This window comes from Fomitopsis serialis, assembly GCF_022376445.1.
Source record: "Fomitopsis serialis strain Sig1Antser10 chromosome Unknown B0H18scaffold_127, whole genome shotgun sequence".
Taxonomy (NCBI): Eukaryota; Fungi; Basidiomycota; class Agaricomycetes; order Polyporales; family Fomitopsidaceae; genus Fomitopsis; species Fomitopsis serialis.
Window position 1 is genome coordinate 65,526 of NW_025955087.1, and position 26,414 is coordinate 91,939.

The window sequence follows — 26,414 nt, forward strand, 5'->3', positions numbered from 1 at the left end:
CGCCGTGCGCAGCGCCTCTTCTAGTATGGTTATTTTATGTCTCTCGGTGCCTGCGAGTAAGTAGTCGTATGGTCTATCGTCGCAGGTCGCCGTCGGTCTGATGCCAATTTTGCGATGTGAGGCGGCGGCGGCCTGCCACGGGCGTTCCTGTGACACATCGAGAGTACGTGAGATATCACGCTCTTATGCAAGCAAGGAGATTGCCGCCCATAAACTTGGTCAGCATAACAAATTCGAAGCCACGTGGAGATTCTTAGATTCTTGACGGCCGCCGGATTCAAGATCTCTATCGAGATGAGCGCGCTGCCACTCCGCGTCGGTGGCCCTCCCCGTGAGGACAGAATTGGGACAGGATGCAAGACAGCAGCGGGACCATTCTAGCTCAAGCCTGTTGTGAGGGGACAATTCTATCGCTTGGGGGACACACAGTCCAAGAACGCAACATCATAAGTTACTGCGAGTCACCATTGGAGATCTACACGATACATCAAGTCTACGTCTCAGTCCATACTCTACAACATCCAAGCTCATGCACCGTACACCTTCACGCGCTCCTCAATCGGCTTGAAGGTCTTCTCGCCAGCAGGGGCGGCGGGCTCGCCGAAGGGCAGCTCGGCAATGAGGTTCCACGTCTCGGGGATGTTCCAGGTCGACTTGACCTTCTGGTCGATGAGGGGGTTGTAGTGCTGCCGAGCGCACGTCAGCGATGTGAGACACAGAAATAGTCCTCTGCCGGACTCACCTGCAGGGAAGCACCGAGACCCTCCTGCTCGAGCGCAGTCCAGGTGGCGAACTGGATCATACCGGCGGTGTGCTGCAGAGCCGTGTCAGTTGGGTCGGAAGACACGAGATATCAGCGCGCAAGACGCACCTCAGACCAGACGGGGAAGGACTCCTGGTAGAGCGGGAAGTTCTTCTGGAGCTCGCGCACGGGCACCTGGTCCTCGAAGAAGAGGACGGTGCCGTAGCCGGCCTTGAAGCTGGCGAGCTTCTGCGCGGTGGTCGACCACTGCTGCTCGGGGACGATGGGCTTGAGCACCTCGCTGGTGATGTCCCAGAGCTTCTCGTGTTCGGCCTTGAAGAGGACGACTACGCGCGAGCTCTGCGAGTTGAACGACGACGGGACGTGGAGGACAATCTCCTTCACGATCTCCTCAATGCGCGCGTCGGGGATGGTCGACTTGTTCGAGAGGGCGTAGTAGGTGCGGCGCTTCTTGATCGCCTCGAGGAAGGTGGTTGCGGAGGACATCGTGCGAGTCTGCGTGTGAGCGCGGGGGAGAGTGGTTCGGACGGAGATAGAGGGTCGGGCTGCGAGGATCCTGGAGACGGTAGTTGCAGTGCGGAAGGTCCTGGCGGACGACATGCTGATGGCGTCCTTATAAGTGCGGGTGTGGGCTTATAAGATCCCCCGATCGTAAGGGGATTAGGGAGGCTAGACGATCGACGATAACGAGGGGCGATTAGTGAGACCGACTGAAGAAACAGAGACACGGACGAATGCTGCAGACAGGCGTGGAACACAGACGATGCGGTCCTCCAGACGTGGGAAGAATGTACCCCTCCAGGTGCGCCTCTGCCACCGCAGCTCTTGCGTTCGTAAATCCGATGATGCACATATGCATGCGTGTCCCGAATGAGAGAAATTCGTCATCCAAGGCGACCGCAGAGTGCTTGTTGCTGAGAGCTTTTGGCTGCAAGAGGCAAGCAGGAAGACAGCCAAGGGGCGCGCGTTATCAGATCCTCTTCCGGCAATATCCAACCGAACGCAATCAGGCGCCTGCAGCTCTGTGGTACGTGCCTTCGAACTTCCGATGTCGGCCCCTCCAGGTCGAACCGTGGTCGAATACATCTGTATTTGTTCTGCAACGCGCGCAATTCATATCGCATTTTCCGTCATGGCCGTGCCGCCAGACCTATTTCATTGCTCAGATGACCAAGCGTCCGCGTCTCGTACGTGTGGTACTAAGCACGAATTATGCCCTCTTGCAAGTGGTTCAGATCGGCGAGTCTTTCTTTTCTCCCGACATCTTACTTATGTTCACTCGCAATCCGTAAGGTAGGCTCTTAGCAAGATCGACTCAATCCCGATTACTTACCCCAGGTTGAACCAAGGTTGAACGTTGAGGAGGTGACTTCGTGATGAGGAGCTCCACACTCCGGAAAGGACGCTTGCTTTCATGACTGTTTTATGTACATGCTTAGCTGAGTCAGTGAACGCTTAGTGGACGCCTTGACAGGAATCTATTCACAGATATCATCACAGCTGTGTGATGTGTCGGATTGGTCCTGCGCGATTGCGCTGATGGGTGAGTACTATAAGTAAGTACACTGGCAGTAAATCGCGAATACGAGGCAAGCTAATTGGTGTACTCTCGAGGTCACAGTCCAGTGCGAGGAGCCTATGCCTATCAGGAATAGCACGTCCGAGTTCTTTTCTCTCTCAGTCGGTGGTTGGTCTTACTCAGGCTTGCTTTCACACACAGATCTGTCTGAAGGACATGCCGATCCGGAGAAAAGCTCGACACCTACGCTCTTGCACACGATGCGCGCCGACGGGTCTTTGCGCCGGGCGGCGTGGGATCTATTAGCAATACAGGTTGGTCGCAAAATCTCTCTATGCAACAGCGCCCTCAGCTGATGGATGGTATCTCCATTCTTGATAAATCCCAGGCACGGCGGCGGCCGTCGGTCGAGCGCTACACTGAGGACACGGTGAAGTGTCCTGCAATGCGGTTCAGCTCATGTCCAGCGAGTATTTAACTGTTTTCCGGCGCTGCAGCCAGTGGAATACATGCGGCGGAATGGCCAGAGCACACTCGGTGGCCAGTGCATATCATCGCACACAGTGTAAAGTAAGTCCAATATCATATTTTGTGAAAGCCATGTTTACTAGTAGGTGTTCAACATAGATCTGCGTGCGCTACGGGCCGTCGCTTGGGACAGTCACTCGGGGCTGATCACAATCTTATTGAGCGAAGACCAACCCTGAGAATAGCCTGTACCGTGTACTACTCGTGCGTTCCACGCCTCCCTCGAAGCTTTATCATTCCCTCGGCACCGAGACTAAGAGGCTTCTGAAATTGAGTTGACCCGATGACGTGGAGACATTGAGACTCTCAGCGATCATGACGAGGTTGAACTCAGGAAGGCTGGTTACGCCGAGGCTGAGTCTCATGCTATCCCTTCAATCCTAACTTCATTTTAAGAACTGGCACCACTGCGCTCTCAGTGCGCTCCTATTCTATCTCCATTGGTTCTGCGTTTATTGTGCTCCGTGCAACATACTCGATCGTCTAGCCCAAGTCTAACCCGTAAGACTGTTCTTGATCATTTCCCAATGTGGAAATACACTTTTAGGCGCGTACCGGACTTATCCAGTCAAATTCACGTGGCTGATTTTAGCCTCACCACCCCAAGCGCCCAGTCTTGAACGTGGTCACCGTACGCTCAGCGCTGGGCAGGGTCTCAAACATTTTCCGCACAATGATACAGAAACCTCTATGTGTTACGCAGCACAAACTTCCAAAGCAGCCGGTGTATGCGGGAACGTACCAAGCGGTAACGGTCGATCTTGAGCTTGAGCTTCAGATGCCGAAAACTTACTCGATCGAGGACGTTTCATTTTTTGGCCGAATTTTCTCCCCAGTTCTCCTCGGGTCTCTTCCGCAACGCAGGGCTTACTCTCTTACCATCGTCTCACACTAGTTTACTTCTGCATTACCTGAAGACCATCTGCCTGTAGGGAGAAGAGATGGATGCAACGGTGCCGGTCATGCTCAACTCGGAGCTCGCCTCAGAGATGGTGAAGCTTCTCGGCGACGAACTGAAGAGGACTCGGGGGAAGCTCCAGGCCGCAGAAGAGGTACGTCTTCAGACTACGTTCTCCGCATCTAGGCTCGGCGCGCTCATACTCATCGCTTACAGGAGCTGGAGAGAACGCGCAACGCGCAAGAGCCCGCGGCGGGTCGCGAAGAGCTTGGGGAATGTTGCGCGGCCATGCTCCGCGCACTACACCCCGATTTTATGCTGCCCCTCGTCGGACACTCCGGACGCGAGATGGTGGTGCATGCTAAATCTCGGCTGAAGTCCCTCCGAGACGAGTTGCAGGCGGAGCGTGGACGGGCTGCGGGCGAAGGGGACGTGAGTCCGACTGCTCTTATTTATGCACGGCCCCAGTTTGCTGAGATGCTAGTTCAGGACGAGGCGGTGAACGCTCTGCAAGCGCGGGTCGAACAACTCGTGCAGGAGAAGGAGCAGATCTTAAAAGAGAAACAGCATATCACCGCGGTGCGTCTGCTCATTCCCGTCCCACCCTTCGTGGATCTGATCATCTGAACAGCATTTGAGGGGGGCTAACACGGAGCTGGAGAACGAAGTCGCCGAGATACGCGAAGCGACGCGTGTGCGGGACGAAGAGATCAAGAAGAAAACCGAGACAATCACTACTCTGCAAGGCAGACTGTCTGAGAAGGATGACGAGCTGCGTTCATGCGAAGAGATTGTGAAGGAGAATCAGGATACCGTTGCAGTAGGTCATATTCATTGCGATGTCGTTTCCTATCTCCACTGACGTTGTCACTCGCACAACCAGTGCCTTACTGATGCTAACTCTCGGCTGGAGAGCGAGGTCGAAGAGTTGCGCGAGGCGTTACTAGCTCAAGACGACCAGAAGAGGCGGATACTCGCGTCTCTGAAAGCAAAGCTCCAGAAGAAGGAAGAAGAAGTGCGTGCGTGCGAGGAGAGTAAGAAGAGCATAGAGACCGAGAGAGATCAGGCTCGCGCTGTAAAGGGCAAAGCTATCAGCGCTCTGAAGGCGCGCACCGAGGCATTGAAAACCCTTACGAACGTGAGACAGTTGCTCCACGACCAGGAACAGTACTGATTTTGTTTGATAGGAAAGAGACGAACTGAAATCCATGAGCGAGAAGTACAAGGCGGACGTAGAGAAGGCTGAACAATTAGCCTGGTACTATGGATGGGCCGGCCAGGCAAGCTAACGAACGTCCATATTTGAGGATGACCATATACTCACTTCAGCGACGACAGTTCGATAAATTCTTAAAGTTCATGCAAGCTCTTCCTGAACCTACTGACGTGCTACCTACCGGCGACAAGATTCGACCATGCATAACGACTGTGCACATTGGCGCTACCCCACGCGTATCGGAGGTAAGCCATCAGTGTCCCCCGATTTTCTGAGTCGCCTGACCGTGCTATTGCTTGGGTAGATCATCTGTCAGCTCTAGTTAGTCTACATTGATCCAGTTCGTCGCGACTTGCTGACAGATCTACAGTGAATCTGACGCCGTTCTGTACCTGCCGGACTTGCCTCTGTGGGCGCCGAACTCCGGAAACGGGATTGCCGTCGTGCATGTCTACGAATACAACGCAAATGAAGAGACACCCAAGTCGAGATGGACGCTCAACAATATGGGCAACGATCTGCACGAACAGGTCCGCGAGCTATTCTATAGGGACGAAGACGGGAGCGTGCGCTATGCGGGGACGTACAAGCTCCACCGGGGGCCGGTCCTCATGGGCGTGCCGGACCTTGCTAACCTCAACATGAAGGTCGGTGCACACATATTTCTCATTGGCGTCCACATGCTCAACTAGAGGTTCATAGCCAAACGCCGCGAAGATGCTGGCGCGCCGAACTCTGGCACCATCCGATCAAAGTCAATCTGTGTTCAAAGCGACGGAGGGTGCATATGCGATGGGCCTGCTGCCCGTCGGATTAATCGGTTTACAATGCTTGGGCTACAAGACTGGCTTCGATGATCGTCTCCGAGAGTACGTACCTAGGCCTCTGGAATCCCGGGCGCGGAACGGTCGCATCCCTCTCCTACCACCACACCCGAGCCTAAGCCTGTGGTCAACAGGGACTTGTCAGCGAAGCGCAAAGTCGAGACAGGCACGATCGTGGATCCACGGAAGAGGGTGAAAGCAGTCGCGGATCAGGCAGCAACAACGGCGCCAAAATCAGTGGTCAGAACAGCACCGAAGACGGCGGCGAGAAGGGTGGCAAAGGCAAAATCGAGAGCAAAGGCGGTCAGATTTGTGATAAAATGCGAGTAATCCAATGTTCTGTCGTCTATATTTCCTGTAACGACAGACTTGGTCGCCATTTCCCCATAGTATGCACATTGATTAATACTTACGGTGGTCCACAATGGATTGGTTGTGCCCAGTCTGAAGCCGCGATATGCGATGTGGATTGACTGTGCTCGCAAGCCCAGGAGGAAAGCGCGGTTCAATGTGACTTGTCAAGCAAGATGTTAGACTCGGACTCAAGCCGACTCTACTCTGTGATTCGCAGGCGACTGAGCAGGAGTACATACATGGTATTCTAAGCGAAGCGAGGCACGAGCGTCGCGTAGAAGTGAGTCTACGCACGCAGGAGGAGATTTAGGCGCGCATCGCTCTCCTCTGCGCGCCCACTCGGACGACCGCTCTCGAAGGCTCCGCGGCCGCTACGCCCTTCGAATAGCTCTCGTTTTCTTCCACTAGACTACACCACTTGTAGCTTACAGGAAGGGACTATGGTACAACCTTCGCTCATCAATCCCGATAGCGACGAAGAGCCGGATTATGTGAGCAACGACCAAATGATTGTACCACTCACAAATGCGTGGAGGATGGTCAACACAGAGTCGTAGTCTCTGTCTCGCAAGCTCGTCCGACATGAGCATCCAGCTGAGCGAGCAGCGGTTGCCATTGTGGACTGTCTGACTCCGAGTCCTTCGACCGCCGCCCAGTGCTCCGTCACCAGCGCTCTCGCTCACTGGTCGCCGGGCGGGACCAACCCGCTGAGTTTCTTTCATGCTGGATGCAACACGCTTACACTGGCTCGCGTCGGCACGAGCATCGCTAGCTCGTGTCATGCACACGCGAGTCAGGCTGGAGGCAACATGCTTACACTGGACGCAGTATGCTTCACTGGCTCGTGTCAGCACGAGCTCATAGCCAGCGAGTGTCACACACGAGTCAGGCTGGACGCAGCAGGCTTATACTGGCTCGCGTCAGCACGAGCTCATAGCCAGCGAGTGTCACACCGGGTCAGGCTGGACGCAGTATGCTACACCGGCTCGTGTCACACACGGGTCGGGCTGGACGCAGCACGCTTACACTGGCTCGTGTCGGCACGAGCATAACACGCTCGTGTCATTCACTGCACACGAGTCAGGAGCATGCAGCAGCAGCATGCTTACACTGGCACCGGCTCGTGTCGGCACGAGCGTAACGAACTCGTGTCATCCACTGCACACGAGTCAGGCTGGACGCACCGGGTTCGATCAACTTCGATGAACACGACGCGGCACTGCTCCTCCTAGGGTCAGCGGAGCGATGTTTGCTTCGCGGCGCCCATCCGGCGGGACTCTGCGAACCGGTTGATCAGCAATACGGGTCATTGGCGTCGTCAGTGTTGGACACTGGCTCACAGAGCATGTACGACGAGGCTCGTCGGCTTCTGGACTGGGGGTAACGGCTTCGCCGCAACGCGCCGCCGTACTCGACGTCTTCATATTGGGTATCGCGGCTCACCCGTTGCCCCTCAGGTCCAGGCACACTCTTCGAGTCGGGCAGCCCTGCGGGCTGCGCCCCACACCGCCAATCATTCCCCTCTCGCTCTCTTGCAACTGACCTGTCAAGCTCACTCAGTAATGAGGCGGGCTGCTGGTGCGCCTCGCTTCACACGTGACCGTCACATCTGCCACGCCGGTCATCGTATCCCAGTGCATAGATGGTATTCTAAGCGAAGCGAGGCACGAGCGTCGCGTAGAAGTGAGTCTACGCACGCAGGAGGAGATTTAGGCGCGCATCGCTCTCCTCTGCGCGCCCACTCGGACGACCGCTCTCGAAGGCTCCGCGGCCGCTACGCCCTTCGAATAGCTCTCGTTTTCCCCACCCTCCACACCCTCTTCACGCAGCACACGCCGCCAAAAACCCAATGTGTGCTTTTTCTTTATATCTTTGTTTTGTTTTTGTTTTTGTCTTTGTTTTGTTTTGTTTTTGGCTCGACGTGTCTACCCTGCGGCCCAGCAGTGGCAACTTCGGGAGCGCAGGGCTGCGGTATCAACCCGCCCGCCCTCGCGGCTCACCCGTTGCCCCTCAGGTCCAGGCACACTCTTCGAGTCGGGCAGCCCTGCGGGCTGCGCCCCACACCGCCAATCATTCCCCTCTCGCTCTCTTGCAACTGACCTGTCAAGCTCACTCAGTAATGAGGCGGGCTGCTGGTGCGCCTCGCTTCACACGTGACCGTCACATCTGCCACGCCGGTCATCGTATCCCAGTGCATAGACAGAACGCCACGCCACCCACGGCAAAACCTCGGCGAGTAGCTGTCGCACGACCACCGCCGGCGCTACGTATTGGTTGCTCCAAACCTCCATTGTGTGAAACTCGTTCAACAACCTGCGAACGCATCTGTGTCCGTCTGAATTCTCCTGCAATCTGCATGGTTCTGTTGTCCTGGTGATGACTTAGGCATAATGTCTTTCCCGACTGCAAGCCCAAAACTACAAGCAGAGTTCCTCCGCTTCTTGGAACAGAGGCTCTCGAACGTGGAATCTCAGCTGAGTATCTCAGAGAAAGTGGGTTCATGTTCTTTCGCTTGGGCCCGGGGTCCTTAATGACTCGTATACAATGCTCAGGAAAGGGAGCAGCTGCGAGCCACACTGACGCAAACTGAGAAGAAGCTCGAGGTTTCCGATGCTGTGCGTCAATACGTCTTCGCATTCGTTGATACTGATGTCGTATAAACGCAAACTTGAAGGCTTTGAGGGAACTGCGCAGGAATGCTGCTGCTATCGCAGAAGCACCGCATAAGGCACGTCTCTCGCCTTCTCTGTGATAACCTCGAGCATGTTGACCTGTGTCTACTCGCGGACTCGGACAGCCCGGCGATGTTGCAGTCAGGAATGAGGTGGGCACTCGAGGGAGTTTGTTTTCTGTACTACTCACTGACATTCTGTTCTGTGCTAGCTCGAGCGTATGTCACGTCCACTCTCCGAAGAAGAAGCGGTGAGTCGAGAGCGCTTGCCGGTAAATCATGAGAGCAATACCGAAGTAAAGCGCTGAAGAGGAAGGTTCTCTAGGGCGTCTTTGCGCACCTCCAAGATAGCGGGCAAGTTCTGAATGAGACTATAGAGGAGATGCAGTCCACGGACATATTGGTATACCTTGTAAACTCATCAACCGGCCAGACGTACACTAACGATGAATATCAAATTTATCAGCTCGCGAGATTGCGTACTGAAATGGTGGACGTGGAGAAAGCCCGTGCTGAGGCACTAGCTGATCGCGACACCGCGATTGCCGCTGAGAAGGAGTGTCGACAGCAGCTCAAAACAGTCACAGCGGAGCTGGCCGCAGCGAAGAAGGTAAGTTATTTCTGTTGAAATAATTTCTATGTGATCGCACACCAATCCTGCGACATGTACTAGACGTCATTGACACTGTCAAGCATACCCAACTCCGGCCAAGCTGGTACTTCTAGCGATTTGAAGTATGATGGTGGGAAAGCTGAGGTACTCACAGACCTACTGTGCCCTGGACAGCGCGAAGCTGAGATATAGCCTGCATAGTTCGTGGAATTCAATGACAAGATGCGAGCTTTACCTGGTCCTAACCAAATAATCGATTTGTCGAGCCTTGTGCCCGTCAGTCTCAAGGTAAGCGTCGAGATCATGATGTCCATAACCGTTGTCATCGATTACCGTTGTCATATAGACACTCAGTGATCAATCGAGGCTTGAGGAGCTCTATCTTTCAGATGTGCTCAATACCGAAGACGTCATGATTTTCGAAGGCCAGACCATAGTGTGGCTTCCCGGTTCTTGCCATGCCCTCCAGGTCGGTCCCATGTACCAGTACGATAACCGTGCTCGTGTCGACAACAAGTGGTCGGTGGGCCCTAGGATCCGGTCGATGGGCACGGTTGAGTTCTTTCATTCCTATATGAGCGAAATCTACTACGTCGGCACGTATCGGGCGGTGGAGGGTCCTCAAGACGTTCGGCTCACAGACATTGGAGATACATCTTTCGTGGTGAGCAGCGATTGTTGGCATCAAGAACACTGTCAATGACCTACATCGACGTCTCCCGTTTGTACCAGCGGAGCCCAGCGGATGGTTTTGCTACTTTGCTTGCGGTCAAGACCGCGTCCTTGGTACCGGAGAGAAATCATGTGGCCATGACCCTTCCCGAGATGTATCGGAAAGGCGTCATGAGATTGCAGGTCACCGGCCTTCAGTGTGTAGGCTTCAATCACCGCCTCGATGCAGAGTTGCACCGAAAGAGTCTGCCTCCGGATGAAGCCCTACCCGACAACGTCCCCGAGGCGAGTGGATCCACTTCGAAACGCAAACGGACTAGTCTATCGCCGAATGATGATTCCGATCTGGGGCAAGGGACAGATGAGCCGGCGCGCAAGGAAGCCAGAGTAGCAATGTAATGGGGGCGCTACGGTGGCCCTCGATGAAACGTACGTTCGTGCAGTGTAATGTGGATGTGTTGAAACCATGCAGATCCGTGCTGCATAAGCACACCTTGTATTGCGCGTTCACACTCCAGAGCTGTGTCTGTTGATTTGGGACACCGAGGTAAACGTTCTGTTTGAATGCATGTTGGTTGATCCTTCCAGTTGATCCTTCCAGTTGACCGGGCTTTCCTCTCTGACACCGGCACCAGACAGCGATTTAGCCATGAACGCTTCGCATCGTTAGAACGGCTCACATGAGCAACTGCTAAACATCATGCATCACGACTCAGCTTTGTGATAGCTCGTATAAATTCTACTACACGCCGGGTCCGGAATCATCAATTGCATCTTCTCAACTGCTGGGACAAATCGAACCCGAGGAGGATCCATCGTGTTGGCGTCAAACAGAGAAGCCAGGGAAGGACGACTGTAGACTATTCGGTGAGTTACGCATACAGTTGATACAGTAGTAAGTTACTTAGCGGCGCTCCGACACTGCTGAGTCTGAGCGATCTTGTACCGAATGTGGGTGCATTTGTCAGCCGTGTAACTAAGCTATATGCGGCAATGGCGACACGGTGGCACGACTCCGAGTCCGAGTGTGGCCCGGGCCACAACCTGCGTCGCCACAGGCACTCGGCAGCCTGAGTCGCTTCAGTCAGTTCAAAGAACACCTCCTCTCGGACGTCGCCTCTGTCGAGACTTAGACTTGGAAAGTGCCGCCGCCGTCATGTCCTTACCAACCGCAAGCCCCTGGCTGCAGGAAGAGTTCCAACAATTCCTGGAACAGAGATACACTAACGTGAAGTCACAACTGACTGCGTCGGAGAAAGTAAGTCTGATGCGGATGTTATTGCCGTTACGCTGTACTGACGCAGTTACGATGCTCAGGAAAAAGATGAATTGCGAGCAGCATTGACAGAAGCTGAGAAGAGGCTCGAAGCTTCCGCTACTATATGTCACTTCATGCTGTGTGTAGATTTGATACCCGATACTAGTATTCGTGTCCGTTGCATACACGTAGGAATTAAGTGAACTGCGAACTGCTGCTAGAGTGGCATCGAATTTAGACGAGGCACGTCTCTGGCTCGCCCTTGTCTCCGTGCCGCTGACGGTGGTTCTCCGTTGCAGCTCCAGCGAGTCTCAAGTCTACTTGCCACCGAGCAGACCCGCCGAAATAAAGCAGTGAGTGTGCAATCTCTGGCTGTTGCTTCTCATCGTTGCTAAGTGGTGTTCCGAGGAACGTGCCACATTTGAGGTGGAGGCAAAGGTATTGATCTCGCTGCCTTTCGGCTATCGCGTATACCGTCTCATTGTTGAATTGCAGGTCAAGGCTCTCGCCGATGAATTGGCACAGAGCAAAAATGCGCTTCAAGTGCTCGCGAAGGAAGGTTGTCAAGAATGTGCCAGGCAGCGCACAAAGATCGCACGGATAGAAGCAATCGTGGCCAGTCGGGATAATGAGGTGAAGATTTAATATTCGGGCGTGAAGAACTCTTATCAACGGTTGATGCTTCTCCATCTCATACAGATTGCGGCATTACGAGACGCCCGCGTTCGTGCAGCTGGACAGCGTGCAATAGCTGCTGCGGCCGAGACCAACTGTCGACAGCAGCTCAACAACGTGACAGCCGAGCTCGTTGCCGCGAAGAAGGTCGGCTTCCACCGGAGCATCCGCCATGCCATCGCATGCTAACCATACGTCAGGAGGTGTCAAGGCTGTCAGCCACCGGCGACTCGGCGACCAAAGCTGGTGCATCCACCCAGATTCCGTATAGTAAGGGCACTCAGATGGTATTGTAGTGTATAATCCCGTTTATGTGCAGCAAATGCTGACGTCCTCCATGTGCTTAGTTCAGGAGCTTCATGGACCGTATGCGCGCACTGCCTGCTCCCCCGGTCACAGTTGATCTCTCCACCGTCTTACCGGTCAAGCTGCCGGTCAGTAACTTTTTCGTGATATTCGTTGTAGTTCACGCTGGATATCACCATGCTAGCCGGGGTCCCGCCGCGTGTCCGATTGTTTCCATGAGGGCATAAGCCAGTTTCCTAGGTTGACGGTGAATGATGCCTGCATGTGGCTACCCGACTCGCAGCATGCATTGCGCGTTGTCCCGGGGTTTGGGTATGATTCCAGACCACGCTGCAGGAAATGGACGCCATACGTACCCCGATCTGCGACGTATATACCAAAAGGAACGTTCGAGCTCTTTCATACTCATGACGATGACCTCTATTACGTCGGCACGTATAAGACGGTGGAGGGCCCGCGTGATATACACTTGAAAGTGATTGACACGCGGCTTCTCGCGGTGAGCATCACAACACGACCGTATCACTTCTACGTCACTCATAATATCGAATCGTATATGGAAGCAATTGGACGGGACAGTGGTGGTCGATGACTTAGAAGAGGCGCTCACGTGGCAAACGGCACCCAAAGCGCCCCCAACCAACGCGGTAGCAAGGACAATACCCGAGATGTACGAGATGGGCATCTTAAGGGTGCAGGTCATCGGTCTCCAGTGTGTCGGGTTTAACCATCGCCTGCATGAGGAGCTGCACCCAAAAAGGATGCCTTCTGACGACACTTCGCGGAAATCCGACACTGACGTTCAGCGCCGACGGGGCTCCTCAGCCAAACGGCGCAGCGTGAGTTGGCTGGATGCCCTCTCATCTGATGATAGTATAGTACTATCAGATGGGGAACCACCGAGTAAAAGGCAGCGCAGTCATACAGGAGCTGAGATGTCGGACCGTGACCCTTCGTCCTCGACTCTTTACCCAGGTTCGTATCACACTGATCGCGCGTCTACGTTACATGTCTAACTGACGATATCCCCCTCAGATCACTCGGTAGGCGGGCCTGCGTACGATTTGTGTCCTTTCTACATTCTTACGTGAGGCTTTCCTCCAGGATCCCGTAACACCGTCATAAGTACCATCCGGTGGCGCAGCGGACGTACGTCGCTGGCACATCGGAACGTAGAGGGCGATGGACAGACCTGTTGTATCTCGTCGCTGTGTAACGCAAGTATGGATATGAACGCCGACCTTATGTCTCGGACCAGCAGTGTCGGGTCATGATAGTGAAACCATCGCGCTGCTGCAAAGGTTGCCAGTTTCTGGGATACCTCGGGGATCACCTAACTCACTAAAAAGCACGTTCTTCATCGCACTACTGACAGCATCATGCATGCCGGTAATCAGATCGGTGAGAGGAACGTGCACTAGTACGCTCATATCACGCTGATATGCTCGCCAGCGTCTCTGCAACAAGACTCATCGCAGCAGGAGAACGCGGCGTGATGTCACAATCGTACGCCTCAGGATAGCTGTCGGACAGTGACGCGGCGTGAGCCCAATATACTCTCGTGAGCATTGTACGTAGACGGACTGACCTGATCAAGGAAGAGAAGAACTTCGCTTCTGGCGTAATGACGTTGCCCTCAGCATCTCGGGCTTTGTCGATGTTCAGCGTCGCCGCGACGCCGGCTATCGCCAGAAAGACGGATGCGTCCCCGAATAGGCGTCCGGGGCAGAGCCTGAATATGAGGGCTGAGACGTGGAGGAGGGATTTCGGACAGAGCAAAGCACGGACCGTCGACCATGCCCGAAGACGATGTTGCGAGGATCTTCGAGTTCCCCGTCTGAGCTTGTCGCATCGAGGAAGCGTTCCGGACGGAACGTGGCAGGGGCGTCGTATGTCCTCTCGTCGTGTGTCATTGACCTGTTGGACGTCGGTGAGCTTTGCATAGAGCCTTTTTTTTGTATGATCACACGGTACCACAGGTTGGTTATGACCGTGGAGTCCCCAGGCACATGGTAGCCCTCATACTCGTCATCCTCCGTTAGATAGTGAGGTATGCCTGTGAAGATTTGCAAACGTTAGCGACTGCCGGTTGCTCACAACAGAACGTATGTGACCCAGTGGGACAGGTGGATTCCAGCTGCCCACCATAGATGTGAGACTCGATCCTCGTCTTGCACGGCTGCAGGTAGTACTCACCGATACGTCTCCTTCAGGATGCAATCGAGATATGGCAGGTTCGGTCTGTCCTCAAGAGTGGGTAGTCGGTTGTTCCCGACGACGCGGTCGACTTCCGCTTGGGCCTTATGGTACACCTCCGGGTAGAGGACCATCGCCAGGAAGAATGTCCGGAGCACCGTCTTCGTCTATTCGTCACACCCTAGTGTTTCAGTATCGACCATTGCGCCATTGCCCGATAGCATACCGTATCCGTCCCAGCTGGCAGTAGCTACTGTTAAATTCACAGGTTTCGTAGAGCACTCAATTTGGGACGTACCAGAGTACAACACGCCCGCCGCGTACCGGATGTAGTCCTCGTCCTCGGCAAGCCGGCCCGCTTTCTCTGCTTTCTCGATCAATTCGGAAACGAACGAAGGCCGTGCACTTCCCGACGTCTAGTTGGACGGTGTCAACGATACAGTTCCATCTATGCTTTGCAAGTGTGGACCCACCACCGCTTTGCGGACCATATTGTATGGGAGATGATTAGCGCGCCATACGAGTTCCCTGGCGTACATTGCCTTGCGCTTGAAGTCTGCCCCAGGCATCCACGCCGGGACGTACTTGACTATAACAGATCAGCGGTCAGCGGTCAATATCTCATCAAGGCTTCGCAGTCAGCACAATTGAAGACTAACGAAGTGGAAAGATGTCCGCTATCCCGCTTCCTGCCGGACCGGTCGCGTTGGTTGCGTCCATGGCATGGTCCATCAGCGTTACATACTCGTCGTCCAAGGACGTGATTCGGTGCCCATACACAGACTCGAGGATGAGTGCCGCGGTGTACCTAGGTGCGAACGAAGGCACTCAGCGATCATGGTCCATCGGGAGCTCTGCACACCCCCGGCCTTGACACCACAGCTGTGACGTACCGCGTGATGTGCATCGTGAAGTCTGCGGGCGTGTGCATGAGGTTCGACAGGAAGGTGCAAATCTCCCGCAGCTGCAGGCCGTTGTACTTCCGTATCGCATCCTTCTCGCCGAACGCTGCCTGGATCCACCGGCGCTGCATACGCCGCCCCGCGGCTTGGTACGGCAGAAAAGCCGTGTTAGGATACCAGCCTATCCTGGGTTCGCCGGTCAGTGTCAATGCGAGCGATAAGGGGAGGGTGCGACGTACAGCTCGACCTGTGTGACAAGTCGAGGACGGCTCGAATAGATCGCGCCCCGCTTGTCCAGGAGGTCCCGCGCGATGCTGGGCGAGTTGATGATGAGCGTGCGGCACCCGAAGAAGTCGGCATAGACCAGATCGCCTGCGGGTGTAGCCAGCGTGAGATTGGTCGAATGTCGTCTAAGTACTGCGAAATCCACCGTGTTCATCCGCCCACGACTTGAAGGTCTGCTCCTGGGAGCTTGAGGGCAACTGATGGGCGTTGCCTAAGACAGGAATACGCTTTGGACCAGGAGGGAGACGGCGCCGAGGATTGCTAAGACCGAGCAAGTAGACAATGCCCATGACGCACACCACAGGCATCACGATCCAGGCATAACCTGAAGAAACCGGGTCCTGGAACATGGCTTCCGGCAACATGAGATAGGTGAGAGGGGCTGTCCTTGACTCCCTTATAACACGGATGCTTTGCAGATCTCCAGATGCACCGACTGAACTGTGACTTGCGCGCCATTTGCACTGGGAAGATAGCAGCCACGTCACCACCTATACCAGAAGGATTCGCCATCCATGGGCGGTTCGAGCCCAGTGCTGTATACGACGGCTTAGATAGGCCTCAGCGGTGCCAGTTACTGTATCCTATGCCTTGCGAGGCATCTGATTTGTTTCTTGGGACTGCACAAGCTCAAATTTCATTGAACTCTTACCGTCTTACGCCCACGAGCCCATCTCCTGGCAGGACCCGTTTGGCTTGTGTGGTTGCTGGCTGTTTTGGATGGCATTCAGCCGGGAATCGGCAGAGGTAAGCTGAGAACCAAAGCACATCATCACTCACACGGTTCAAGAATACGGACAGAGCCCGACAGAAATTTTCTGTAAGACGCCCTCTAACTCGTGGTCATCATTGTATAGTAGCTTCGACTCGTAACGCCGCATTTCACCCGTAGCCAGCGTCCCACATGGCTTCTTGCAACCAGAAGGCAAGTCAGCGTTAGCTGAGGGCCTTGACTCGAACAGAACACTAGTGTATTCGCCGCGCAATGTCGGCTTAGAAGCTCAACATAGGAGTCCCTTGAAGCACTAAATAGAGCGCTAGCGGCCAGTCAGTACCCCATGCAGGAGGTCTGAGAGAACAACATACCAATACTGGCCAATGGAACATGCTCCATTGACCGCGCTTGCTCTTTGATACCGACGTAACAAGGTATCGGTGTGCCAATGACTCGGATCGCATAGGCACTAGTTACTGGAAGTGATCGTGGCAAGCTGTACCTAGCATTAGCCAGCGAGTGAGTATACACGGTTCATGCGACGGACATCTCTCGTACCGTCACTGCTCTCCAGCCAGTATGGAATCACATAAGATATTTAACTCACTTCTCAGGGCCTAGTCACGGTAGAATTCAAGTTTCCAGTTGTAAGTAGGCCTGCAGGTAGACCTACGCCTTTGTGAATCCTGTAGCAAACGCCGTTGCCAGTGAATGTTTGACTGGATACTTAAGACACTACACAGACTGCATAGTAGTACAGAACAAACGTGGGCCGCCGGGCGGGCCGTCACGGCGTTATTTACGCTGGCGTAGGCAAGCCACGCGGCCATACCAAATCCGGCAATGAACCTCAAGCCGGCGAGTACTGCTGATCTGTAAGTACGTTTGTACGTGCATGTGTCTAGGGTCTCCTCGTTGCTAACCATCTTCGAACGGATATTGGACGTCGCGCAATCGTAAAACTCTACTACTGTGTCTGTCCTTCATACAAATTGTCACGGCTACAGAAGCTTGCCACTGTCGTCATGTCCTTCAGCCCAGCCGCACCGAGACCCAGGCTACAGACGGAGTTCTACGAGTTCCTGGAACAAAAACTCATGAATGTAGAGTCGCAGTTCAGTGCATCGGAGAAAGTGAGTCAGGCTCGATTGCCTTGACGCCGCGGTATCGACTTAGAGACGATGCTCCGATCAGGAAAGGGACGCGCTGGGAGTGGCGTTGACACAAGCCGAGAAGAAGCTCGAGGCTTCCAACGTTGTGTGTTACTTTCTACAGACTCTGAGCGCTGATAGTTCTAACTGCATTGATACCATATGCACAGGAACTCAATGAACTACGGACGAATGCCGCCGCTTCGATTGAGGCGCTATCGAACAAAGACGAGGTTGTACGTCCCACACTAGCGTCCCACGCTCTACATCGTTCAGCGCATGCAGCTTAATAATACATTGACAGGCACATTCCACGGCATTGCTTCGACAGGATGTAGGCTTCCTCTACCATTTGTTCCCGTGCTGCTCAGTGACATTCTCTGTTGTAGCTTCAGCGGGTATCAGATCTGCTCGCGAGGGAACGAGCGCGCCGCGAAGAAGCAGTAAGTTTTGCGGTCTATCTGTCGCTTGTTGGGAATGCTAAGGGGTATCATGAGGAACGTGCCACCTCCGAGGCGGAAGCAACCACCAAGGACGTGGAGAAAGAGGTGAAGTAGCAACCCACCGATGCGCTCCAGTCAGTTCATGCTTATCTTATGTAAATAGAATGCGAAATTACGAGAGGAGCTTGTGAAGAAGGAGAAGACCTGCAGTCGTGCAGCTGCAGAGCGTGCCGAAGCCATTGCAGCTGAGACCAAATGTCGACAGCAGTCCAACTACGTGAAAGCCCGGCTGGATGATGTGACGAAGGTCAACTTCTGTCGAACACATCATCTTTTCAACACACTAATCATATTTCAGGAGATATCGAGACTCCAGACCGCGCTCAACTCGATCACAGCTAGTATATCAGACAAAGCTCATCCCTCCGCAGTGAAGGTATTGCGTCGGACGCTTCAGTTGTAGATGGTGATGGCTCACGTACCTCCTGTGCATAGTTTAGGAACTTCGTAGATCGTCTGCGTGCACTATCTGCTCCTGCTGAGGCAGTTGATTTCTCGACCGTTATGCCCATCGAGATGTCGGTCAGTTTCAAATCCCTACTGGTCGTTGTTTGATATATCAGACGATCATGCACACGCAGGACCACTTAATATCCAGGACCATCGCTCAATTACGACAAAAGGACGTGCTGAAAACCTCCAGGATGACGGTCGACGACACCGTGATGGGGCTCCCCAACTCGCCTCATGCATTGTGCATCCTACCTTTGTTTGCCTATGGCTCCGACTGTTATAGCGAGGAATGGAGCAGCTACTCCAGAGAAATCAAATCAAAAGAGACACGTGAACTCTTCCGTACTCATCATGGAAAGACATACTACATCGGCACGTATCAAGCGGTGGAAGGTCTCGCATTGAGTGATATCCGGTTGGAAGATGTGGATACCAAACTGCTCAAGGTGAGCGAGACAGCCCTCAGTCATGGATCACTTCTAAAGATTTGTGGCATCTCGCTGTTAAAGACATTCGACCGGACAGCGAAGGGCGTCGATTTGGAAGCGGGGCTGACGCGGCTGACGACGCCTGCAGTGTCCTCGAAGAACTCGGTAGCCCAAACAGTGCCTCAGATGTACCAATTGGGCATCTTGAGAGTCGCCGTCGTTGGTCTTCAGTATGTTGGGTTCAACCAACGCCTGAATGAGGAGCTGCACCCAAGGGACCCGCCTTCTGGCGAGGCCTCAGCGGATGTGGACTCGGATTCAGAGACTTCGCTCTCGCTTGTTCCCAGGGGTCTCAAGCAACGCAAGCGTCGTTTGCTCCTTGACAGCAGTTCAGATGAGGAACCCCCACATAAGGAAGCGAAGGTATCTAAAGAGGTGAGCTCAAGCGAGCCTCGGCACCTTTTCTAAGACACAGCATTGATTGATCTCCCTCCATCAGGTCCCTCGGTAGGTGGCCTTGCTTGTGTTTCCTGCCTTTTTCTGCATCCTAACATGAGGTTACCCCGCAGAGTCCCAAAACGTGGCCATTTGTGTAGGAGGATGAGGAGAGGAGGAGGGTGTGTCCACGTAGTCATCGGCCGGGAGCGTGGTAGTGCCCAGCAGCGTCTTGACGATGACAGCGCTCAACACAACTACCTATAGGACTACTGAGTAGACTACAATCCCCAATGTTATGACCCTGTACCCCCGTCCCTGCTTCCATGACCCTCTCGGAGGCCACCATCTTAAGGCCCTGGCCCACTAGCTGCATAGCCGGGCGGGTTACTCGGTTAAAACCTGGTAGGAAAATCTGGCAAAACCTCCAGGAGTCAGCTGTGGTCTCCCGACAGTCTTACATAACTCACCGAGCACTAGGTGAGCCTCCGCTGTCCGCGGCCACCGTTCAAAGGAAGCAGGGGCCGGGGCACAGTCGTCGGATCCACCCATTGGTGCGATCAAAAGTCGTCCTCGCCAGTGTCATCCCATAAGCAGTAGCGATGATGTAGTCGCACGCAGGGCCAGTGACAAGCACGCTCTATGGTGGTAAGAGAAGAAGGTCCTCCTCGGAGACGGCCATCACAGGGACAGACTCGCACAGCTGAAAGACTGAGTGTACGAATTCTCCTAACAGAGCCACTGCATCTCCAGTGGAGACACAGCAGACGTACGCCACACTGGAAAACGGAGAGTGATATAATGATGGACAAATCTTAACGGAATCTCGTTTATATGTACCGCAATCCTGCTGTTTTGGGCCCTAACCTAAGTGTATGTCGACGCCGTTGCGAAGCTGACGAGCTGTGCCAATTGCTGAGCGAGCGCATCTCCAAGGATACGATGCCCGGAAATCGTCGGATGTAGTCCGTCCATGGTGTGCTCCCTCCTGAGATCGCCTCCGATGTCCCATTCGTGAAATTCGACACCTTGCCCGGCATTGGACCTCAACGAAGCCAAAGTCGACGACAGGTCTCGTGTGATAGGGACCTGTTCGGCGCTTTCTGTCGTTTCAGGATCCGAGTCTTCAGTGAAATCGGGGAAGGGATGCTAAGAGCGACATCTGTGAACCACCGAGCGACATAGAAAAGGGAACCTTACCAGGACACATATGTGCTTGACCGATGTGCGATACACTTGCAACAGGCGGTCGACGAAAGCACGCATGGTTGAGACGAATTGGTCGGGGGACACATCTTGCGCGTCGTCGTTCGTACCTGAGATAGAGCTACTTCAGCCTGTACACCCAGCGCGAGGCCTCATAGGCGTGATGCGCACCTAGGGCGATCACTATGATTGAGGGCTGTTCGTCTAGTGCTGCAGGTTCGTCCGACCATTGAGATGTCTTTCATATAACGTCAGGCAGGTAATACAACGGCCGAGCGTATCCAATCAGTTACGCACATGGAAGAACCGGTCTATCATGCCCTGCCCGGCACCCTCGTCCGCTTCCTCTGGCGTAGGCGCTACGAGCGTCACACCGGGGAAGGCTACGAGTTCGAGCTCGATCTCGATGCCCGTTTTCGCGTAGATCTGTCCCTTCGCGATGTGTGCGTACGCGCTGAGGCAGCCCAGAGGGATTGGCTGTGAGCCATCTGAGTAGCCTGCCGTGATCGAGTCCCCGATGGCGAGTACTCTGACTGAGCGACTCGGAACATTGGGGAGAGCCTGAACGCTGTCTTCCTGCATGGCAAGTGTAAGCAGCACAGTACTCATAGTAATTGGAGACCGCCTACATTATCCACGACGATACTCTCCAGTTCGAACACGGATGCCCAATCCACCAGAGTGAGGGTAATCTTGACAGGGACGGGTCGCGCTGTCGGAGTGTCTTCGTCTACCAGAACAACCTCCTGTGATGGCCCGCAATTGTACGTCTTCACCTGATTCTCGTTTGTGCTTGAATCGCCACCACCTTCCGAACATGCGCTGACTGAACAAGCTATCATCGGAGTTCCGCCATTAAACGAGTCCTTGCGCTCTGTACGCGAGCCTGTCCGTATGCTGAGGTAGCTCCCAGAGAAGCAGAAGGAAATGCTGGCGCCACACCATGAGGCGACGAGTGAATCCGCATCTGGTGAGGCCCTAGTCCATCGGCCAAGGCGATGGAACTTGTTGGAGGTAGGTTTCAGAGCTACCCTTGGGCGTGCGGACGAGTTTTCCGGCATGGCCCTCTCTGCATATTCAAGAAGTCAGAACGGGGCTTTTGTATCTGGCACCATGAACGCAGACTCGGACGCGGTCGCGAAACGGCTCGGGGCGTACTCAGGCTATGACTCAGATGCGATCATGAGTGTGGCAACGAGGCCGACGTTACATACGCGTCAGGAATATAAAGCATATGCGTCTTCAGTGGATACGACTCTGGCAACATCTAAGTAGGAGGTGCGAATACTCAAGTACTCACGAAGAACAGTCGTGTCGAAAGCGTTCAAGCCGAGTTCAAGCGGCTGTCTACAAATTACACGTGGTGGCTGCCACTAGATCGCACTAGATAGTGATCCTACGAGCGCTTCTGAATTTACACCGAATGTCTTCACTTCTCCAGTGAAGTCAGGCTGAAGCATGGCCCAGTGCGTAAAGGGACCAGAACGCTGCCACCTCGAAGTGGGAATATTTTACTGATGGTGGTAAAGTCTCAGGATCTCAACAAATACGCATGGACCGTAAACGTGAGGCCTGACAGCATCGGGGGTGGGACGAATCTCATAAGGGAAGTTCCTTCTTGGTTACTAAATTAACTGTACAGAATAAGGGGTACTCAGGCAGACAGTGTAGTGATATTTGAGATGCAATCTAACAATGATAGTGGAAAGGATTGGATATTGAATCTGCAGACCTCGAATCAAGTTCGTACTGAGACGAGATGCTAGACGAGAATCGAACTGGTATCAGGAACCGCGTCATAATCTGAGAATATGCTGACAACGCTTACGGGTATAGAGCATGTGGATATCAACATCCACTGCAGCTGCGATGGGATGTGAATGGCGCCGGCATATTGACTATATCGCCAAACGTGTAGGCCTCTGAGCGTCGTCGGAAATTGGGATCATCAGCACAAGGCGCGCTTCTTGTAGGGGGCAACGTACTGGGTACCCTCCTTAACACCTCTGATCGGGTATATAGTGAGCTCTGGTCAATGAAGGCGAAGCCTAGGGCTTACCTGCCATACCGTACGGGCGTGCACTGGCCGCGGTAGCCATGAGTGGGATGAGAGCGGCCAGTACAGCAACCAGCCGGATGAACTGCATCTCGTCGCGATGCGTGACGGAGGTCAGGAGGGATGAGACGGATGAGACTTCCGTCTGCAATATCCCAACTTATATACACGAAAGGGTTCCTTCAATTCATCCTCTACGGGTGTATAGTGTTGTCCTAGTAGGTATCTGTCAATGCGTAGATGTTCAAGGCGGACAGTCATCTATCACCGACGCATCAGCAGTAGCATTTGCTGTCGGAACACATAGCTGCTCTCGACGTCGACTGCCCAATTCCTGAAGAGTCGACAGCAGCGTTCAAGGAGAGAATCTTTCACATAGAAAGCGCGGTCTCGATGATGCACAACAATGGCGAAGGCTGCGCATGTGAGGAACCTATATGAGGACTCGATGAGCTCTGAGAGTGATCTGTCGTGCGGCCCACGAAGCTCCATTCGAGACGCCCGACGTCTACGTCAGCTACGCAGCTGGTGATTGCGCTAGGCATAGAGATGTGGCGGCGTATGGGAGGTTGATGTCGAGTTCACTGGCAAGCGAATGGCCAAACGGATGGGGTGTTGGGCCCCCTCGCGAAGTGTTATTTTGGTGAATGATGCCCGCGAAAGCCCGTACGACGGTGGACAAACGAAGTAGCACTGAGAACCTGGAGTGGGAGTCAAGAAAAGGAGGACTGATCTTTCGGATCATTTCGCTTCTACGATCGCACGAGCCATAGCTTCGACGCCGCAGCGTGAGTCCCGCGTCGGTCGTGTGTTCAACGTTCGACGCAACACTGAGCACCTGTCGCTGGCTGCGAATCCGTTTATCATATGTCAAATCGAAATTGACTTCTTGAGGATTCCGTACTCCAGTGATTGTCTTCCTGCACGAAATGGAGAGCTTCTCGTGTCGTAATTCACACATGGAATCTTGTGACTCACTGCATGCGCATCCTTACGTCGAACTGCCGCCGACAGTGACGGAGATCAATGTGGATGGGCCGGGATGGCTCCGCGGGGAATGCTTCAATATTCATAGCCCTTCCCTTGCTCGAGGATCCGCAATGTGGTCTGGCAGGAGAGCAAGCATAACGCAGGAATTGAGGACCGCAAATATTCGGGGTAGCTTGGGATTTCGAGAGCAAGAGATTTCTGCGGTGTGTACGAGCCCATACGACTGCGGACTCGCGGTTGGGTCACCGTCGGCTGTCGTCGGGTTGTCGGTCTGAAAGTGCGCGTTTAACATTGAATTAGATCCTGATCCCGATCGCGCGTCTACCCCACACATGCGGGTCTGTGGCGGGGATCTTCCGACCTATTTAACCACAGTTGTCGAACACCGGCCATTACCTCCCTCATTCTCGTCGCCCAGCATTACTGAGGATTGTCTACATGCTTTCTCTACCGCGCGTATTTCTTCGTCGGCAGCCTGCTGGATTGCACAGACTGAAGTCTAGTGTATCAGGCTCAACACGCTTGCAGTCGAGTATGTCCTGTAATGCTCAGAGTTACCGTGACCAGCTGATTGAGGTGTCTACATGCGTTAAGCATTTGCGAAGTACGACCAGGAGGTATGTTGAGGGCTGCTTCTCTAGCGGAGCAGGCTCTCACATGAAACACAGGACCCCCTGAATTTGGAGAGCCTATTGACGGAGGAAGAAATCGCTGTCCGGTATGTCTCAGCTTTCCTTCATTCAGTCCAGGATTCGAATCTTTGAGCTAGGGATACCGCACGAGCCTTCTGTCAGGCACGTTCCTAGCCTTCCCCTTTTCATCGCTCTAGTGACGAACCGCCCAGTAGGAGAACCTTATGCCGAAGGTCCTCCACGCACTACGTACAGAAGGTAGGCATATCATTCAACGTATTCTAGCTCGCACGACTTAATAGCGCCTCTCGATAGAGTTCAATCATGACGTCCTACCAGCCATGGGCGCGCTTGGGTTCCTCGGTCCGACGATCCAAGGGTATGGCTGCGCCGGTGTGAGTAGCGTAGCATATGGCCTCATCGCGCGCGAAGTCGAACGGTAGGTGCTCTGGGCTACCACCATCCTAGCATTGTTGTTGATCTGCCTTGCCTTACGCAGTGTGGATTCCGGCTACCGGTCGACCATGTCTGTCCAGTCGTCGCTGGTGATGCACCCGATCAACGAGTATGGCAGCGAAGCGCAGAAAGAAAAGTATCTGCCACGTCTTGGTGCGTACCGTTGATTTGCTGTCCGCTCCGCCTCAGCATGAATAACCGGCGACGACAACAGCGAAGGCCGAAATCGTCGGATGCTTCGTATGCCCCTATTTCTCGTTCTTCGGCTCGCTGAGATCATGACCACCATTCTCTCTTAGGGCCTCACTGAACCGAATCACGGCTCTGATCCCGCTGGCATGGAGACCGTCGCCGAAGAGGTCGACGGCGGGTTCGTCATCAACGGCGCCAAGACATGGATCACGAACGCACCCGTCGCGTCAGTCCGCTTCTATCCAGCGTCCCAGACCTTTTCTAACCTCACGATCCGACCAGCGACTTATTCGTCATCTGGGCACGCTGCAAGTGGGACGACAAAGTGCGCGGGTTCCTGCTCGAGAAGGTGCGTCGGACCCCGCACGCCCCGCCACTGATACAGCGCTGATAGACGGCGTAGGGCACGAAGGGCCTCTCGGCGCCCGCGATCAAGCACAAGCTCGCGCTGCGCTGCTCCATCACCGGCTCCATCTTCATGGACAGCGTCAAGGTCGGGCACGACGCGCTGCTCCCCAAAGCCAAGGGCCTCGGCGGGCCCTTCGGGTGTCTGAACAGCGCCCGGTGCGCATGTCCCTTACCACCTCTCATCTGACCAGCTGCAGCTCACTGACGTGTTACCTTGGGTAGGTACGGCATCTCGTGGGGCGCCATGGGCGCGCTCGAAGACTGCATCGACCGCACCCGTGCGTACGCGCTCGAGCGGCACCAGTTCAAGCGCCCGCTCGCGTCCTTCCAGCTCGTGCAGAAGAAGCTCGTCGACGCGCAGACGGAGGCCGTCCTCGGACTCCACGCCACTCTGCAGGTGCGCGTCGCGTCCCCGTTCGTCCCGCCGCGGATGTCTCGCGCGATTGCTGACGGGGTAGTTGTGTTGTGATAGGTGGGCCGGCTGAAGGACGAGGGCAAGGTCGCGCCGGAGATGATCAGTCTCGTGAAGCGCAACAACTGCGGGAAGGCGCTGGAGCACTCGAGGAGGGTCCTCGACATCCTGGGCGGGAATGCGTGCTCCGACGAGTCAGTGCCCCTCTCCGGTCCGCGGTCTCACGCAAGCTAACGAACGACGTTTGTAGGTACCACGTCGCCCGACATGTAGCGAACCTGCAGGTCGTGAACACGTACGAAGGTGCGTCCTCTCTCTTCCTCCTGTGGTGAAGCTGAATGTCGGATTGACCCGTACACGCACGTCAGGAACATACGTGAGTCGGAGCAGTCGTCGTACGATGAAGGATCGCGCACTGATGACTGATGTTTCGCAGGACATTCATACGCTGATCCTCGGCAAGGCAATGACCGGACTTCAAGCGTTTGCGAACTGAACGGCCCCTGATATACCACAATGTACCTATCACACAATCAGGTTGGATAATCGAGCTTCGGATCACCGAGATTCGCGGGGTGGAGACAACAAACACCAGGATTGCTACAGGACGACATCTGGGCTACTAGGATCTCGGAGGCGATACAGCAGGCGACAGAAGAATTTGTGCTTTGTGACAGACGACATGCGTTTGGTGATG

General features: G+C 54.4%; 10 protein-coding genes across 10 annotated transcripts; 5 read left to right on the forward strand and 5 right to left on the reverse strand.

The window, feature by feature from the left end:
* Nucleotides 1-351: 351 nt before the first annotated feature.
* Nucleotides 352-1,715, reverse strand: B0H18DRAFT_1039612 (Nitroreductase-like protein). The gene is made up of 3 exons (XM_048030509.1): nucleotides 872-1,715; nucleotides 743-814; nucleotides 352-686 (listed from the first exon to the last, which is right to left on the reverse strand). The coding sequence occupies exons 1-3, from the start codon at nucleotides 1,361-1,363 to the stop codon at nucleotides 528-530; spliced, it is 723 nt and encodes a 240-aa protein (XP_047887413.1). The 5' UTR covers nucleotides 1,364-1,715; the 3' UTR covers nucleotides 352-527.
* A 2,257-nt stretch (nucleotides 1,716-3,972) lies between these two features.
* Nucleotides 3,973-6,178, forward strand: B0H18DRAFT_1039618 (uncharacterized protein). The gene is made up of 9 exons (XM_048030510.1): nucleotides 3,973-4,140; nucleotides 4,198-4,287; nucleotides 4,340-4,528; nucleotides 4,592-4,846; nucleotides 4,896-4,988; nucleotides 5,047-5,169; nucleotides 5,287-5,571; nucleotides 5,627-5,797; nucleotides 5,863-6,178. Exons 1-9 carry the CDS (start codon nucleotides 3,997-3,999, stop codon nucleotides 6,076-6,078), a joined length of 1,566 nt encoding a protein of 521 aa, XP_047887414.1. The 5' UTR covers nucleotides 3,973-3,996; the 3' UTR covers nucleotides 6,079-6,178.
* A 2,209-nt stretch (nucleotides 6,179-8,387) lies between these two features.
* On the forward strand, nucleotides 8,388-10,563 carry B0H18DRAFT_1039627 (uncharacterized protein). The gene is made up of 11 exons (XM_048030511.1): nucleotides 8,388-8,594; nucleotides 8,655-8,717; nucleotides 8,777-8,830; nucleotides 8,900-8,926; nucleotides 8,986-9,045; nucleotides 9,099-9,176; nucleotides 9,240-9,383; nucleotides 9,447-9,530; nucleotides 9,588-9,674; nucleotides 9,733-10,050; nucleotides 10,119-10,563. Exons 1-11 carry the CDS (start codon nucleotides 8,493-8,495, stop codon nucleotides 10,455-10,457), a joined length of 1,356 nt encoding a protein of 451 aa, XP_047887415.1. The 5' UTR covers nucleotides 8,388-8,492; the 3' UTR covers nucleotides 10,458-10,563.
* Nucleotides 10,564-11,865: 1,302 nt separating this feature from the next.
* B0H18DRAFT_79890 (uncharacterized protein) lies at nucleotides 11,866-13,563 on the forward strand. The gene is made up of 7 exons (XM_048039253.1): nucleotides 11,866-11,949; nucleotides 12,016-12,278; nucleotides 12,339-12,425; nucleotides 12,482-12,796; nucleotides 12,861-13,272; nucleotides 13,333-13,340; nucleotides 13,402-13,563. Exons 2-7 carry the CDS (start codon nucleotides 12,174-12,176, stop codon nucleotides 13,420-13,422), a joined length of 948 nt encoding a protein of 315 aa, XP_047887416.1. The 5' UTR covers nucleotides 11,866-11,949; nucleotides 12,016-12,173; the 3' UTR covers nucleotides 13,423-13,563.
* A 165-nt stretch (nucleotides 13,564-13,728) lies between these two features.
* Nucleotides 13,729-16,030, reverse strand: B0H18DRAFT_1124579 (cytochrome P450; the record flags this gene model as incomplete). The annotated part of the gene is made up of 13 exons (XM_048034891.1): nucleotides 13,729-13,819; nucleotides 13,886-14,029; nucleotides 14,086-14,214; nucleotides 14,272-14,353; nucleotides 14,412-14,434; nucleotides 14,494-14,660; nucleotides 14,720-14,733; nucleotides 14,792-14,909; nucleotides 14,967-15,082; nucleotides 15,153-15,301; nucleotides 15,387-15,581; nucleotides 15,635-15,767; nucleotides 15,826-16,030. 13 exons carry the CDS (start codon nucleotides 16,028-16,030, stop codon nucleotides 13,729-13,731), a joined length of 1,566 nt encoding a protein of 521 aa, XP_047887417.1.
* A 2,305-nt stretch (nucleotides 16,031-18,335) lies between these two features.
* Nucleotides 18,336-19,480, forward strand: B0H18DRAFT_79945 (uncharacterized protein). The gene is made up of 4 exons (XM_048039254.1): nucleotides 18,336-18,425; nucleotides 18,490-18,571; nucleotides 18,631-18,948; nucleotides 19,012-19,480. Exons 2-4 carry the CDS (start codon nucleotides 18,554-18,556, stop codon nucleotides 19,396-19,398), a joined length of 723 nt encoding a protein of 240 aa, XP_047887418.1. The 5' UTR covers nucleotides 18,336-18,425; nucleotides 18,490-18,553; the 3' UTR covers nucleotides 19,399-19,480.
* Nucleotides 19,481-19,966: 486 nt separating this feature from the next.
* Nucleotides 19,967-21,413, reverse strand: B0H18DRAFT_939511 (SGNH hydrolase-type esterase domain-containing protein; the record flags this gene model as incomplete). Its single annotated transcript, XM_048041859.1, has 5 exons — nucleotides 19,967-20,514; nucleotides 20,566-20,681; nucleotides 20,743-20,809; nucleotides 20,869-21,147; nucleotides 21,201-21,413. The coding sequence occupies 5 exons, from the start codon at nucleotides 21,411-21,413 to the stop codon at nucleotides 20,233-20,235; spliced, it is 957 nt and encodes a 318-aa protein (XP_047887419.1). The 3' UTR covers nucleotides 19,967-20,232.
* A 768-nt stretch (nucleotides 21,414-22,181) lies between these two features.
* On the reverse strand, nucleotides 22,182-23,205 carry B0H18DRAFT_1039668 (uncharacterized protein). The gene is made up of 7 exons (XM_048030512.1): nucleotides 23,184-23,205; nucleotides 23,156-23,159; nucleotides 23,110-23,127; nucleotides 22,900-23,060; nucleotides 22,631-22,842; nucleotides 22,400-22,577; nucleotides 22,182-22,333 (listed from the first exon to the last, which is right to left on the reverse strand). The coding sequence occupies exons 5-6, from the start codon at nucleotides 22,716-22,718 to the stop codon at nucleotides 22,420-22,422; spliced, it is 246 nt and encodes an 81-aa protein (XP_047887420.1). The 5' UTR covers nucleotides 22,719-22,842; nucleotides 22,900-23,060; nucleotides 23,110-23,127; nucleotides 23,156-23,159; nucleotides 23,184-23,205; the 3' UTR covers nucleotides 22,182-22,333; nucleotides 22,400-22,419.
* On the reverse strand, nucleotides 23,055-23,842 carry B0H18DRAFT_79967 (uncharacterized protein). The gene is made up of 2 exons (XM_048039255.1): nucleotides 23,606-23,842; nucleotides 23,055-23,547 (listed from the first exon to the last, which is right to left on the reverse strand). The coding sequence occupies exons 1-2, from the start codon at nucleotides 23,698-23,700 to the stop codon at nucleotides 23,145-23,147; spliced, it is 498 nt and encodes a 165-aa protein (XP_047887421.1). The 5' UTR covers nucleotides 23,701-23,842; the 3' UTR covers nucleotides 23,055-23,144.
* A 309-nt stretch (nucleotides 23,843-24,151) lies between these two features.
* Nucleotides 24,152-26,213, forward strand: B0H18DRAFT_1087425 (acyl-CoA dehydrogenase/oxidase; the record flags this gene model as incomplete). Its single annotated transcript, XM_048032168.1, has 13 exons — nucleotides 24,152-24,193; nucleotides 24,286-24,335; nucleotides 24,387-24,415; nucleotides 24,565-24,688; nucleotides 24,749-24,858; nucleotides 24,920-24,945; nucleotides 25,005-25,123; nucleotides 25,180-25,246; nucleotides 25,301-25,461; nucleotides 25,528-25,702; nucleotides 25,778-25,911; nucleotides 25,968-26,024; nucleotides 26,108-26,213. The coding sequence occupies 13 exons, from the start codon at nucleotides 24,152-24,154 to the stop codon at nucleotides 26,211-26,213; spliced, it is 1,200 nt and encodes a 399-aa protein (XP_047887422.1).
* Nucleotides 26,214-26,414: the final 201 nt, after the last annotated feature.

Bases quoted from the DNA above. Each gene is read 5' to 3' on its own strand.
- B0H18DRAFT_1039612 (XM_048030509.1), bottom strand. From the start codon at position 1,363: ATGTCGTCCGCCAGGACCTTCCGCACTGCAACTACCGTCTCCAGGATC. The intron at 815-871 runs GTGCGTCTTGCG...ACGGCTCTGCAG, and splicing joins CCTTCCCCGTCTGGTCTGAG to CACACCGCCGGTATGATCCA. The intron at 687-742 runs GTGAGTCCGGCA...TGCGCTCGGCAG, and splicing joins GTCTCGGTGCTTCCCTGCAG to CACTACAACCCCCTCATCGA.
- B0H18DRAFT_1039618 (XM_048030510.1), top strand. From the start codon at position 3,997: ATGCTCCGCGCACTACACCCCGATTTTATGCTGCCCCTCGTCGGACAC. The intron at 4,288-4,339 runs GTGCGTCTGCTC...TCATCTGAACAG, and splicing joins AGAAACAGCATATCACCGCG to CATTTGAGGGGGGCTAACAC. The intron at 5,170-5,286 runs GTAAGCCATCAG...ACTTGCTGACAG, and splicing joins CTACCCCACGCGTATCGGAG to ATCTACAGTGAATCTGACGC.
- B0H18DRAFT_1039627 (XM_048030511.1), top strand. From the start codon at position 8,493: ATGTCTTTCCCGACTGCAAGCCCAAAACTACAAGCAGAGTTCCTCCGC. The intron at 8,718-8,776 runs GTGCGTCAATAC...GCAAACTTGAAG, and splicing joins AGCTCGAGGTTTCCGATGCT to GCTTTGAGGGAACTGCGCAG. The intron at 9,384-9,446 runs GTAAGTTATTTC...GACATGTACTAG, and splicing joins AGCTGGCCGCAGCGAAGAAG to ACGTCATTGACACTGTCAAG.
- B0H18DRAFT_79890 (XM_048039253.1), top strand. From the start codon at position 12,174: ATGCTAACCATACGTCAGGAGGTGTCAAGGCTGTCAGCCACCGGCGAC. The intron at 12,426-12,481 runs GTCAGTAACTTT...TCACCATGCTAG, and splicing joins TCTTACCGGTCAAGCTGCCG to CCGGGGTCCCGCCGCGTGTC. The intron at 12,797-12,860 runs GTGAGCATCACA...CGTATATGGAAG, and splicing joins TTGACACGCGGCTTCTCGCG to CAATTGGACGGGACAGTGGT.
- B0H18DRAFT_79945 (XM_048039254.1), top strand. The intron at 18,949-19,011 runs GTGAGCGAGACA...TCGCTGTTAAAG, and splicing joins TGGATACCAAACTGCTCAAG to ACATTCGACCGGACAGCGAA.
- B0H18DRAFT_1039668 (XM_048030512.1), bottom strand. From the start codon at position 22,718: ATGCAGTTCATCCGGCTGGTTGCTGTACTGGCCGCTCTCATCCCACTC. The intron at 22,578-22,630 runs GTAAGCCCTAGG...ATACCCGATCAG, and splicing joins ACGCCCGTACGGTATGGCAG to AGGTGTTAAGGAGGGTACCC.
- B0H18DRAFT_79967 (XM_048039255.1), bottom strand. From the start codon at position 23,700: ATGAATATTGAAGCATTCCCCGCGGAGCCATCCCGGCCCATCCACATT. The intron at 23,548-23,605 runs GTGAGTCACAAG...CATTTCGTGCAG, and splicing joins GACGTAAGGATGCGCATGCA to GAAGACAATCACTGGAGTAC.